Here is a 12,019-nt window from a genome sequence, read left to right on the forward strand (position 1 = left end):
GCCTGTGGCATGATGTGCAGCCTTCTTTCACTTGGCATGGTTCTCCGTATTCTGTCGTTTGATTCTCTCTCCGCCAGTTGACGGACATTTGGGTTACTGCCGCTTTTTGGATACTCTAAATAATTCTGCTATAAATGTTCAGGTGTAAGTTTTTGTACGGAAGTGTGTTTTTCTGGGTGTATACCCGGGAGTGGAATTGCTGGGTGTGTTTAACCCTTTGTTTAACCTTTTAGAAAACTGCCAGGCGGCTTCCACAGTGACTGAGCCTTGTCCATTCCTGCCCACGAAGGCAGAGGTTCTGGGTTCTTGCCAACACTTGTTCTTGTCAGCCTCTTTTAGATTAGCTGCTCTGATGGGTACAGTGCTATCTCTGTGGTTATTTTTTTTTACGTTTTTTTATTTTTTATTTTTTATTTTTATGGCTGTCAATCTAGTTCACTGTGGTTACAGTTTGCCTTTCCTTGATGAGTAATGGCATCCGGTGTCTTTCACACCTTCATTGGTCCCTGTAGGTCTCTCTTTCATGTCTGTGTTTAACCAAATTCTTTTTTGTTGTTGTTGAGACAGGATCTCACTCTGTTGCCCAGGCTGGAGTGCAGTGGTGCAATCTCAGCTCACTGCAAGCCCCACTTCCTGGGTTGAAGTGATTCTCCTGCCTCAGCCTCCCAAGTAGTTGGGGTTACAGGCACCCACTGCCACGCCCAGCTAATTTTTGTATTTTTAGTAGAGACAGGGTTTCACCATGTTGGCCAGGCTGGTCTCGAACTCCTGATGTCAAGTTATCCGCCCACCTCAGCCTCCCAAAATGCTGGGATTACAGGCTTGAGCCACCATGCCCGGCCTGTTTAACCAAATTCTAAGCAAAGGTCACTCAGGAGCTGCTTCCCCAAGGTCCAAGCCAGGCCGAGGTCCCCTGTTCTCTGCAGTAGCAGCACAGGCTGGTGGTTGGGTCGTGTTTTAGGGTACAGGGCCAGCCCTTCCTGAGCTGCTCTAGATGAGACCCCCTTGTCGCAGCAGCACAGTGGCCCTTGTGACTGTAGCAGCTGTTTCCTGGTCCTGGAGCAGGACAAGGGAGTGGGCCGTGGATGTGTTGCACCGTGGACAGTGGTGGCTTGCTTGCCCCGTGAATCGTGCTCACTGTGGAGTGGGCCTGTGTGCCTGTTGAGGGGTTGCGTGCTTGAGAAGCATGGGGCAGTTTCTGGGGCATCACAGCCTGGGTGGTGGTAGCGTGCAGGGACACCATCCCTCTGTTCTCCCCTGAACAGCAGAATCCTTGGGGAGTCTTGGCAAAATCCTTGGAGAGCCTTGGCAAAGAAGGGGGCTCCTCGTAGACCAAAGTGAGGCGCTTGGTGCCTCCCACTCTGGGCCCTATGCATGTCATATGTATACGGTTGCATGGTCTAAACTGGCCAAGCAGACCCATGACTCAGAGTCACCGTGGAGCAGGTGCTGAGAGGCCAACCATCTCTTACGTCCCAGGCGGCTTGCCCTGCTCCTAGCAGCTCCTCTCGTGCCCAGCTGATGGGCACTGGATGCGGGCAGTTGGAGAGCCCACCCCTTCCAAAGGTCAGGGCCCTGTGCCACCTCAAGCTGGAGTCCTGAAATGGCGCTGAGTGGCTCCAGGGGGCGGACCCTGGGCAGACCCATGGGGTAGGTGTTGGCTCTGATACCGTCTCAGGTGTAGAACTGCTCGGCTTACCCCGGGTCTTCCAACAGGTCTCTCCAGACTCAAGTAGTGCTTTGTCCTCTGGGGAGAGCTATGGGCAGACCAGGGTGGGAAGGAGTGAGACCTGAGCAGTGGAGACGGAGCCCAGAACAGGGTACTATGAGGACAGGAGCAAGGCCTGGGTGGGAGGGCATCTCAGTGAGCTGGACCTGAGTGGGACAGTGGGGCCAGGTGGTGCAGGGGTGGGTGGATTTGGAGACCGAGGATCATGGTGACCAGCCAGGGCTACGCTATGGGGTAGCATCTGGGACACTGAGATCCATGCTTAGGGCCCCAGGTTGGGAAGAGGGAAGATGATACAGAGGTGCAATTCTCCTCTGGATCCCAGTTCTTTCTCAGACACTGCCAGAAGGCTGGTCTCTGAATAGCTGAAGCGTCAGTATTTATTTTGAGCTCTTTTGTATATTTTTTCCTTGGAAATTCCACTGCTCCAAGCTCAGTGACCAGCTGCCCTAAAGCCATGTGGCTGCCCCAAGGCCGTGCAGCGGAGCTCTGCAGGCCTTGGGCTCCCACCCCAGGCTCCAAGGTGGCCCCACTGCACCTGCTCTGACAGACAGTGCTCACCCACCTGGTTGTTAAAAGCCAGTGTTTGTGAGACAGGACTTAGCCTGGTTGGTGGTTTCAGGGGATCAGCTGGGGCTGAGAGTGGAGGGGGCTGCTTTTGCCTATATGGGACCTTGGGAGAGTCACGATCCAGGGTCAACCTTGACCTGACCTTGCTTTTTCCTGGCAGGGCTGTGAGCACCTTGAGCCTTGCCCTTTTCTCCCGGTGAATTCACAGGCTGGTGGTGGATTCCAAGGATGGCACACTCCCCACCCCTGCATCCTGGGCCTGCCGCCAGCCTGTTGCCTGTGTCTGGAGGCCCTATTCTTACCTGTCATGTGGCCCCAGCCCTCTGTCCATCTGAGGAATTCCTACTGATCCTTCCAAAACCCTGCTCCGGTGACTTTGCCCGTAATTTTCAGAGTGTGTGCATTTCCTTTCCCCTCTCTTGAGAACACCATCTTCACCCTGCTCCTTCTGTACCTGGGGAGGGAGTCTTTGGGTTTCCCAGTGTCTTTACTGACGTCCCCCTCATGCTTTTTTTTTGTAGGATTCTGTTTCACTGAGGCCGTCTATCCGATTTCAAGGAAGCCAAGGGGTGAGTTTCTGTTTTAATCATTCATATTTGGAATCTTGGGACTGGTATAGTCTCAGTTCTGTCCTTGCTCACTGGGTACAGCAGCAGCTCATGGCAGTGTTTGGGCCCTGTCTGCCTCCACGCAAGGCTGGGTTCTAGACCCCCAGGATAGCCACTTGGCTGGGGCCACACCAGGACGTGTCTGGTGCCCGTCACAGGCTGCCTGGGTGATGGGCAACTCTCCTCTCCCAGTGGCCCCCTTTGTGCAGCGATGTGCACCTGGCTTCCAGTCTGATAGGGTAGGGGCCCCAGCCCCCAGCCCTGGATCAGTTAGGAACTGCTCACACAGCAGGAGGTGAGCTGTGGGTGAGCGAACATGACCACCTGAGCTCTGCCTCCTGTCATCTGAGTGTGTTACTAGATTCTTACAGGAGTGCGAACCCTATTGTAAACTGTGCATGCCAGGGATCTAGGTTGTGTGCTCCTTATGAGAATCTAATGCCTGATCTGAGGTGGATCAGTTTCAGCCCGAAACCATCCTCCCCTATGGCTCCCCGTCCCCCTTCCACCATCCATAGAAAAATTGTCTTCTGGCGGGGTACGGTGGCTCACGCCTGTAATTCCAGGACTTTGGGAGGCCGAGACGGGCGGATCACCTGAGAGGTCTGGAGTTTGAGACCAGCCTGACCAACATAGAGAAACCCTGTCTCTACTAAAAATACAAAATTAGCCGGGCGTGGTGGCTCGTGCCTATAATCTTAGTTACTCAAGAGACTGAGGCAGGAGAATTGCTTGAACCTGGGAGGCGGAGGTTGCAGTGAGCCAAGATCGCGCCATTGCCCTACAGCCTGGGAAACGAGCGAAACTCCGTCTCAAAAAAAAAAGAAAAAAGAAAAATTGTCTTCCACGAAACTAGTCCCTGGTGCCAACAAGGTAGGGGACTGCTGCGTTAGGGGACACAAGGACCACGGACATTTGTCTGGATTTTGGTTGGGAGAGAGGTTCATAGAAACTCAGCACCCTCATTTTTATTGAAATATGTTTCCTTCTAAATGACCGTCTTATGGAAAAATCAGGGAATGAGAGAAAGGGTGAGTTGTCTACCTTCCTTGACCCCCCGTCTTAGGACTCTGCATCTCCCCCAGCCCACCCAATATGCCTTAGAATGGTTTGATTTTTCTTCTAGCCTTTATTGCTGGTTCCCCCACTACCCACCCCCAAGACAGTCTCGCTCTGTCCTCCAGGCTGGAGTGCAGTGGCGTAATCTCGGCTCACTGCAACCTCGGCCTCCCGAGTTCAAGCAATTCTCGTGCCTCAGCCTCCCAAGTAGCTGAGATTATAGGCGCCTGCCACCGTGCCTGGCTAATTTTTGTACTTTTAGTAGAAACAGGGTTTCACCATGTTGGCCAGGCTGGTCTCAAACTCCTGACCTCAGGTGATCCACCTGCTGCAGCCTCCCAAAGTGCTGGGATTATAGGTGAGCCACCATGTCCGGCCTTGTTTTGTTTTTTAAGAGATAAGTCTCTGTTGCTGAGGCTGGAGTGTAGTGGCACGATCATAGCTTACTTTAGCTTTGAGCTCTTGGGCTCAAGGGATCCTCCCACCTCAACTTCCCAAGTAGTTGGGACTACTGGTGTACACCATCATGCTAGACAAATTTTATTTTTATTTTTCTGTAGACGGAGTCTCATGTTGCCCAGGCTGGCCTTGAACTTCTGGGCTCAAATGATCCTCCCACCTTGGCCTCCCAAAGTGCTAGAATTACAGGTGTGAGCCACTGCACCCAACTTTTTTTTTTTTTCTTTTAGAGTTACCATGTCGTACCTAAATCAGTTTCTATCCACAGCCCGAGAGCTCTGCACAGCTGGGTGTGGGGATGTGGACATGGTGATCCGCGGGCTTCCAGGTGCAGCCCAGGGTTCCGCAGAGACATGGAGCCTCCAGGAGACGCGTGTCTGTGTGTGTTGATAAAAAGATGCATTGCGGCCGGGCGCGGTGGCTCAAGCCTGTAATCCCAGCACTTTGGGAGGCCGAGACGGGCGGATCACGAGGTCAGGAGATCGAGACCATCCTGGCTAACATGGTGAAATCCCGTCTCTACTAAAAATACAAAAAACTAGCCGGGCGAGGGGGCGGGCGCCTGTAGTCCCAGCTACTCAGGAGGCTGAGGCAGGAGAATGGCGTAAACCCGGGAGGCGGAGCTTGCAGTGAGCTGAGATCCGGGCACTGCACTCCAGCCCGGGCTACAGAGCAAGACTCCGTCTCAAAAAATAAAAATAAAAAGATGCATTGCAAGCAGTGGGCTCAGACGACTGTGGGCTGGGGAGTCTGTAACCCTCAGGGCTGACTGCAGACACCCAGTAGGAGCTGATGGAGCAGTCCTCAGGCAGTTTCTTCCTTCTCCTGCCAAACCCCGATTTACCTCTTAAGGCCTTGAGCTGATTCAGTGGGGCCACCCAGACCATCGAGGATCATCTCCTTTACTTGCTTACAGTATCTGGGTTGTGGATGGTAACTATGTCCACAGAGTACCTCCAGGGCACCCCTAGATGGGATGTCGTGGAATAATGAATCCCCAGGGGCTGCAGCCTAGCCAGTTGACACAACCCCACACCTCCATCAGCCCCAGTTGGGTCTGTGGTCACCCTTTGGCCACCTCCTTTTTACCTTCCCCAGGACATTCTCTCAGGGGTCAGACGTTGGGGGCAGGGGCGGGCTGGCCGGGGCTTGCTGCCAGAGCAGCCCCACAGTGCCCTCTGGTGTCTTACAGCAGTCACTCTGTGCCTTCTGCTGCCACTGAACACCCATGCCCATCCACCCCAACCTGGGCAGTGGGGGACCCCTCATCCCCAACCCCCATCTCAGCGAGCCTGTCAGATGATACACTGCAGCCTGGCCATGGCCGAAGCACACAGTGGTGTCCTTGCATGCAGCGTGCCATGTGTCTTGACCTGGAGCCTAAGCACATGTGTAGCGGGGGCTCATGTCACTGAGAGAGACCTGGGGTGGCTACAGGGATAACCTCCCTCTAGAGACAGGGTTTTGCCATGTTGGTCAGGTTGGTCTCGAACTCCTGACCTCAGGTGACCCATCCACCTTGGCCTCCCAAAGTGCTGGGATTATAGGTGGAAGCCACCGCGTGTGGCCAGCAGCTTCACTTTAGTGGGCTGTTAGCTTCGGGGCTCTTGGTCCTGGGCCATGCTGCCGGTAGCCTGCCACCAGAGCCTGCACTGGGCTCATTGTTGTCGGAGCACCCCCTGGAGGTGTGTTCCTTCGTGGATCCAGTCAGCCAGCATCACCCAAGCTCCTGCGGTTCACTGTCTGGGTCTTGGGGCTGGAGGGACTACTCTTAGGTTGTCATCAGGTATACGTGCTGATTTGATGTTCAGGGTCCTGTGTAGGATTCAGGGACCCATTCCCCACGGGCCCACTGGACTCGAGCTGGAGACTTTGTGACTTAGGGACCTTGGCCATGCTTCTCCCTCTGTTCATCACCTTCCTTGTCCACCTCGAGGGCATCTGCAGGTTGAACTTGAGGTCAGGAGAACCAGTGTCCTTCCTGCAGCACAGAACAAGCTCAGCCTTTCATGTGCCTCTCCTCTTACGTGGATGCACCATGGCCAGCATAGGGGCTCGGCCTACGTGCTTCTGGGGTGGGGGTCTGATCTCGCCCAGCCACCTCCCGGCCTGTGCAACAGGTGCCCTCATGATGGCCAGGTGCACCTCTCCCTTCCCCTGTGCAGGGAGATTCGTCAGAGTCGCTTTATGGCATTTGCTGATTCACCGGGAAAGCCGAGCCTGCTGTGGTGTGTCCTGCCCCCGGGTAGCGTGCTTGGCGCGATGGCATTTCCTTTGTCCACACTTGTGTCTAGAGCCTCTGCCCTTTCCCAGACCCCGAGTGGGGCTGACATGGATCTCAGCTGTCTGGGGATTCCTCCTAGGATTTAACCCTAGACAGGCCAGTAGACTGCAGAGGGGAAAAGAAACCTGCACTTTGTTGACCCCAGCCGTGAACTCCAGCAAAGTCCCAGGTGATTAAAAAAAAAAACAAAAAAAAAAGGCTAGGGGAGCTGGGCATGGTGGCTCACACCTGTGATCCCAGTACTTTGGGAGGCCGAGGTGGGCAGATCATCTGAGGTCACAGGAGTTCAAGACCGGCCTGGATAACATGGTGAAACCCTGTCTCCACTAAAAATACAAAAATTAGGGCCGGGCATGGTGGCTCTAGCCTGTAATCCTAGCACTTTGGGAGGCCGAGGCGGGTGAATCACCTGAGGTTAGGAGTTCAAGACCAACCTGGCCAACATGGTGAACTCCCGTCTCTACTAAAAATACAAAAAATTTAGCCAGGCGTGGTGGCGCGCACCTGTAATCCCAGCTACTTGGGAGCCTGAGGCAAGAGAATCGCTTGAACCTGGGAGGAGGCAGAGGTTGCCGTGAGCTTAGATCGTGCCACTGCACACCAGCCTGGGCAACAGAGTGAGACTCCATCTAAAAAAAAAAGAAAAAGGAAAGGAGCAGTTGGTGTCCAGGGATGTTCCAGGTGTCAAGACTTCTGTGCGCTGAGGCAGGACCTGTATGGCAGTTTCTAGAAGGAGGTTTGGCAGGGTTTGTCTCTGCCAAGCAGAGACACAGCAGTGTCTTGGCAGCTAGGAATCGATTCCTTAGGAGTAATCAGTGTAATGCGTGCAAAGATTTAGCCACACGGAGTGCATGTTGCTGTGTTGTTTGTGACACAGACAATTTAGAAACAATCTAAAAATGCCTAAATTGGGAGCCATCCATGTGCTGAGGCTGAGCAGTCAGGGATCCTAGTTGGGCACAGCACATGGCTCTTCTCCGGCTGGCCATGGTGTGCCTGACTCCTGGAGTGGAAGCAGGTACTTAGAAAGTGCCCTTGCCTTGGGCCTGAGGAGGTGAGGCTCCCACTAGGCCAAAGGGGCTGCCACCCTCCTAGAGGTTGTATTCAGCCACTGGGTCATGACTCTCTTTACAAATAACAACATATTTTATTCTGAGAGTTCTGTGGGAAATAAAAAAAAAAATGTAGAAAACATTTCTGGCCTGAAAACCTCCCAGGCCAGAGAGAACCTGGTCAGTCCGTTATTTGGGCTCCTGTGTGTGTTGTATGGATAGCACGTGGGGCCACCTACCTCATGTTCTTGTTTCTGTTTTTGTTTTAGAGATCCTCTGTCGCTCAGGCTGGAGTGCTGTGGTACAATCACGGCTTACTGCAGCCATGACCTCCTGGGCTCAAGCCTCCTGAGTAGCTGGGTTTACAGGCGTGAGCCACCACGCCTGGTTAAATTTTTTTATTTTTTGTAGAGACAGGGTCTCACTGTGTTGCCCAGGCTGGTCTTGAACTTCTGGGCCCAAGTGGTCTGCCTACCTTGGCCTCCCAAAATGTTGGGATTCCGGGCATGAACCCCTGCGCCCCCCAACCTTATCTTTTTATTTTTAACTGCCCAGAATAGCGAGCGTTTTTCCTCGTTTTTTTCAACCATTTTTGCTCTGCACCCCCTATCCCAACTTAATATATTTCTTCAGAACCCTCCACCTCCCCACCTGTACTGTAAAAGAGGCTGTGCAGATTTTAGGGGGTCGGGTAGCGGGGTGCAGCAGGCCCCAGTTTGGGATGGATTTCAAAGGGTAGAGATGAATGGACTATAGCAGGGACTTGAGCGGTGGTGGAAGCAGCGCCCTCTGGTGGCCATGGTCAGGTCAGCGGGAAAGGCAGCAGGCCTTAGGGACCTACGGAAAGCACCCAGGGTGAGCCTGTATGTGGCCTGGGCTCTGTGTCTGTGAGCATGGACAAATGCTTAGGTTTATGGCAACTCCTCCCCAACCGCCATAACCTGGAGCCAGGGCTGATTTCATACGTACCCAGACCTGCTGTGCGTGGGCCATCTGAGGGCCCCGTGGCAGCCCACTGGTACACGGGTCACTGGGCCCATGAGCAGCCCCCAAGGAGCAACCAAGACCCCGTTCAGAAGGCCAAGCAGGGGCTGCGTTTCAAACCTTGTCCCAGAACCCGGGCAAGCTCTTGGCTAGTGCAGAGAAAGTGCCCGCATTCCTGGGCTGCTCCCATCCCGCTGGCTTCCCTACTGTTCCGGGCTGGTGACCATTAACCCGCAGCAAAACAGCCCGTTAATTGGAGGGCTCCGTGGTGCTGCGTGTGCTAGGGGAGGCAGGGCCGTGAGAACACTCTCCCCGTCTCCTCACCCCCACATCCTGAAGGACGTCAACCACCGTGCCCTCTGTATGTCTTCCCCTTGTCACCAGCGGCACAACACTCTCCCAAGCATCAGCTTTGAGGCCTGTGTCACCCCCCTTCATGCATCCCCTACACCCTGCCACAGCTGCACACCTGGCCCTGGGTTCTGCACCTGACCCCGGCTTCTAGGATGGAGTTTGGGCAGCAGACGTCTACGCCTGTGTGGAAAAGAGCCAAGCAGGGTGAAGGGCCACTGTGAAGCCCCTGCCCACGGAGAAGCAAGGTCTCTGGGCAGGCCCAGGAGGGGCACTGTCAGTGCTGACTGGGTGTGCAGCTGCCCCCGGCCACAGTCGGTGCCCAGACCCTCCTGTGGTGGCAAAGGGGGTAGGCTTTGCTGTGTCAGACTCCTCACCTCTCCAGCTGGCTGTGGCCTGGTCTCATTGCCAGCTCTGCTGAATGGCATCTCCCCTGAAGCCAGGGTGACAGGATGAATCCTGCCCGCCTGGGTGGAGCTGGGGTTTTCTTGGGAAAGGACTGCACGTGAGGGTGCCCAGCCCTCAGTCACTGTGGGGCAGGAGCCACTGGCGACTTGGGCCTCAGGCCAGGACCACAGGGGCAGTGGGGGTTAAAGAGACGACAGAGGAGGGCGGGAGAGCCACCGAGGCCGGGCTTAGGTTCCCACAGCCACTCCTTTTGGTTTTCCTGGACGTGTAGTCCCCGACTTCCCTGGCTGGCTCATTCTGGGTCACCGCATCACCTGTGCACCTGGCCACCACAGAGCCTCTCGGAAACCTGAGCTTCCCTCATCCCAGCAGCGTGTTTCCAGTTACTTGTATGAATGAGAATAAAAGTCATATCTGGGAAGGGAGGTGCAGGCAGGGCAGGGTGGCACCTGTGTGTGTTGGGTGAAAAAACCCCTCAGTGGCATCGGAGCAGGACAGGTCTAGATGGCCAGGGTCACCCACATGGCTCTGGCAGAGGCTTCAGGGTGTGTGTGGTTGTGTTTGTGTGTGTGGCGGGGGTTGTGTTTGAGTGTAGGGGGTTCGTGGTTGTGTGGGTTGTGGTTGTGTGCAGGTTGTGTTTATGTGGCTGGGGGTTGTGTGTGGTTGTGTGTGCGTTGTGTTTGTGTGGTTGTGTGAGGGGTTTGTGTGTAGAGGGGTGTATGTGGGGGGGTTGTGCATGTGTGGGTTGTGTGGGTTGTGCTTGGGGGATTGTGTTTGTGTGCAGAGGGGTTGTGTGTGGGGGAGGTTGTGTGTGTGGCGCTGTGTAGGGGGTATTGTATGTATGATTAATGGTTAGAGGGGGATTGTGTATTGTGTGGTGTGTGGGGAATTGTGTGGTTGTGGGGGTTGTGTGTAGGGGGACTGGAGGGTTGTGTTTGTGTGTGTGGTTGTGTGTGGGGGGATTGTGTGGTTGTGGGGGTTGTGTGTAGGGGGAGACTGGAGGGGTTGTGTTTGTGTGTGTGGTGTGTGTGGGGGGATTAGTTCACCAGGTGTGTAAAGAGGTATGTGTGGAGGGGTTGTGTTTGTGTATGTGGTGTGTGGAATTGTAATGGTTAGGTGTGTGTAGGGAGGTGTGTGGAGGGGTTGGTTGTATTGTGTGTGTGTGGTTGTGTGTGGGGATTGTGTGGTTGTGGGGGGTTGTATGTAGGGAGGGAAATTGTGTGTGGAGGGATTGTGTTTGTGGTTGTGTGGTGTGTGGGAATTGTGTGGTTGGGGTTGTGTGTAGAGAGAGTGTGTGTGGAGGGGTTGTGTTTGTGTGTGGGGTTGTGTGTGGGGGGATTATGTGTTGTGGGGGTTGTATGTAGGAGAATATGGAGGGTTTGTGTTTGTGTGTGTGTGTGCTGTGTGGAGGAGTTGTGTGGTTGGGGTTGTGTGTGTGTGGTTAATGAAGCGTTATGGTTGTGTGTTGTGTGTAGAGGATTGTGTTGTTAGGTTATTAGTAGAAGATATGTAGAAGGGGTTGTGTTTGTGTGTGGTTGTGGGGGTGTGTTGGGGTTGTATGTAGGGAGGTGTGTGGAGGGGTTGTGTTTGTGTGTGTGTGTGTGTGGTGGTTGTGTGTGGGTGATTGTGTGGTTGTGGGGGGTTGTGTTTAGGGAGATTGTGGAGGGGTTGTATTTGTGTGTGTGTGGTTGTGTGTAGAGGGGGGATTCATTGGTTGTGGGAGGGTTGTATAGAAATTGTGTGCGGGGTTGTGTTTGTGTGTGTGGTGTGTGGGGGAGGAATTTTGTGGTTGGGGTTGGTGTGTAGGGAGCTTGTGGAGGGGTTGTGTGTATGGTTGTGTGTGGGGATTAATGGCAGTTATCTGATTTGTGTGTAGAAGATTATGGAGGGGTCATGTTTGTGTGTGTGTGGTTGTGTGTGGGTGATTGTGTGGTTGTGGGGGTTGTGTTTAGGGAGATTGTGTGTGGAGGGGTTGTGTTTGTGTGTGGTTGTGTGTGGGGGATTATGTGGTTGTGGGGGTTGTATGTAGGGAGATTGTGTGTGGAGGGGTTGTGTTTGTGTGTGTGCTGGTGTGTGGGGGAATTGTGTGGTTGGGGTTGTGTGTAGGGAGCTTGTGGAGGGGTTGTGTGTGTGGTTGTGTGTGGGGGATTGGTTGTGCAGCTTGTGTGTAGGGAGACTGTGGAGGGGTTGTGTTTGTGTGTGTGTGTGGTTGTGTGTGGGGGATTATGTGGTTGTGGGGTTTGTGTGTAGAGAGATTGTGGAGGGGTTGTGTTTGTGTGTGTGTGTGGTTGTGTGTGGGGGATTGTGTGGTTGTGGGGGTTGTATAGGGAGAGTGTGTGTGGAGGGGTTTTGTTTGTGTGTGGTTGTGTGTGCTGGGGGATTGTGTGGTTGTGAGTTGTATATAAGAGGGTGGTGTGGTGTGTGGAGGGATTGTGTGTGTGTGTTGTGTGTGGGGGAGTTGTGTGGTTGTGGTTGTGTGTAGAGAGCTTGTGGAGGGGTTGTGTGTGTGGGGGAT

General features: G+C 54.1%; 1 protein-coding gene across 4 annotated transcripts in view; it reads left to right on the forward strand.

Moving 5' to 3' along the window:
* The window catches only part of ELL (elongation factor for RNA polymerase II), an 86,734-nt gene that overhangs the window by 48,949 nt on the left and 25,766 nt on the right, over positions 1-12,019 (forward strand). For all 4 annotated transcript variants that reach the window (XM_031659743.1, XM_009193886.4, XM_031659744.1 and 1 more), the window contains exon 2: positions 2,821-2,868. In XM_031659743.1, coding sequence (XP_031515603.1) covers positions 2,821-2,868 — 48 coding nt within the window. The remainder of the gene's footprint in view (positions 1-2,820; positions 2,869-12,019) is intronic.

The sequence above is a fragment of the Papio anubis genome, chromosome 20, assembly GCF_008728515.1.
Source record: "Papio anubis isolate 15944 chromosome 20, Panubis1.0, whole genome shotgun sequence".
Classification (NCBI taxonomy): Eukaryota; Metazoa; Chordata; class Mammalia; order Primates; family Cercopithecidae; genus Papio; species Papio anubis.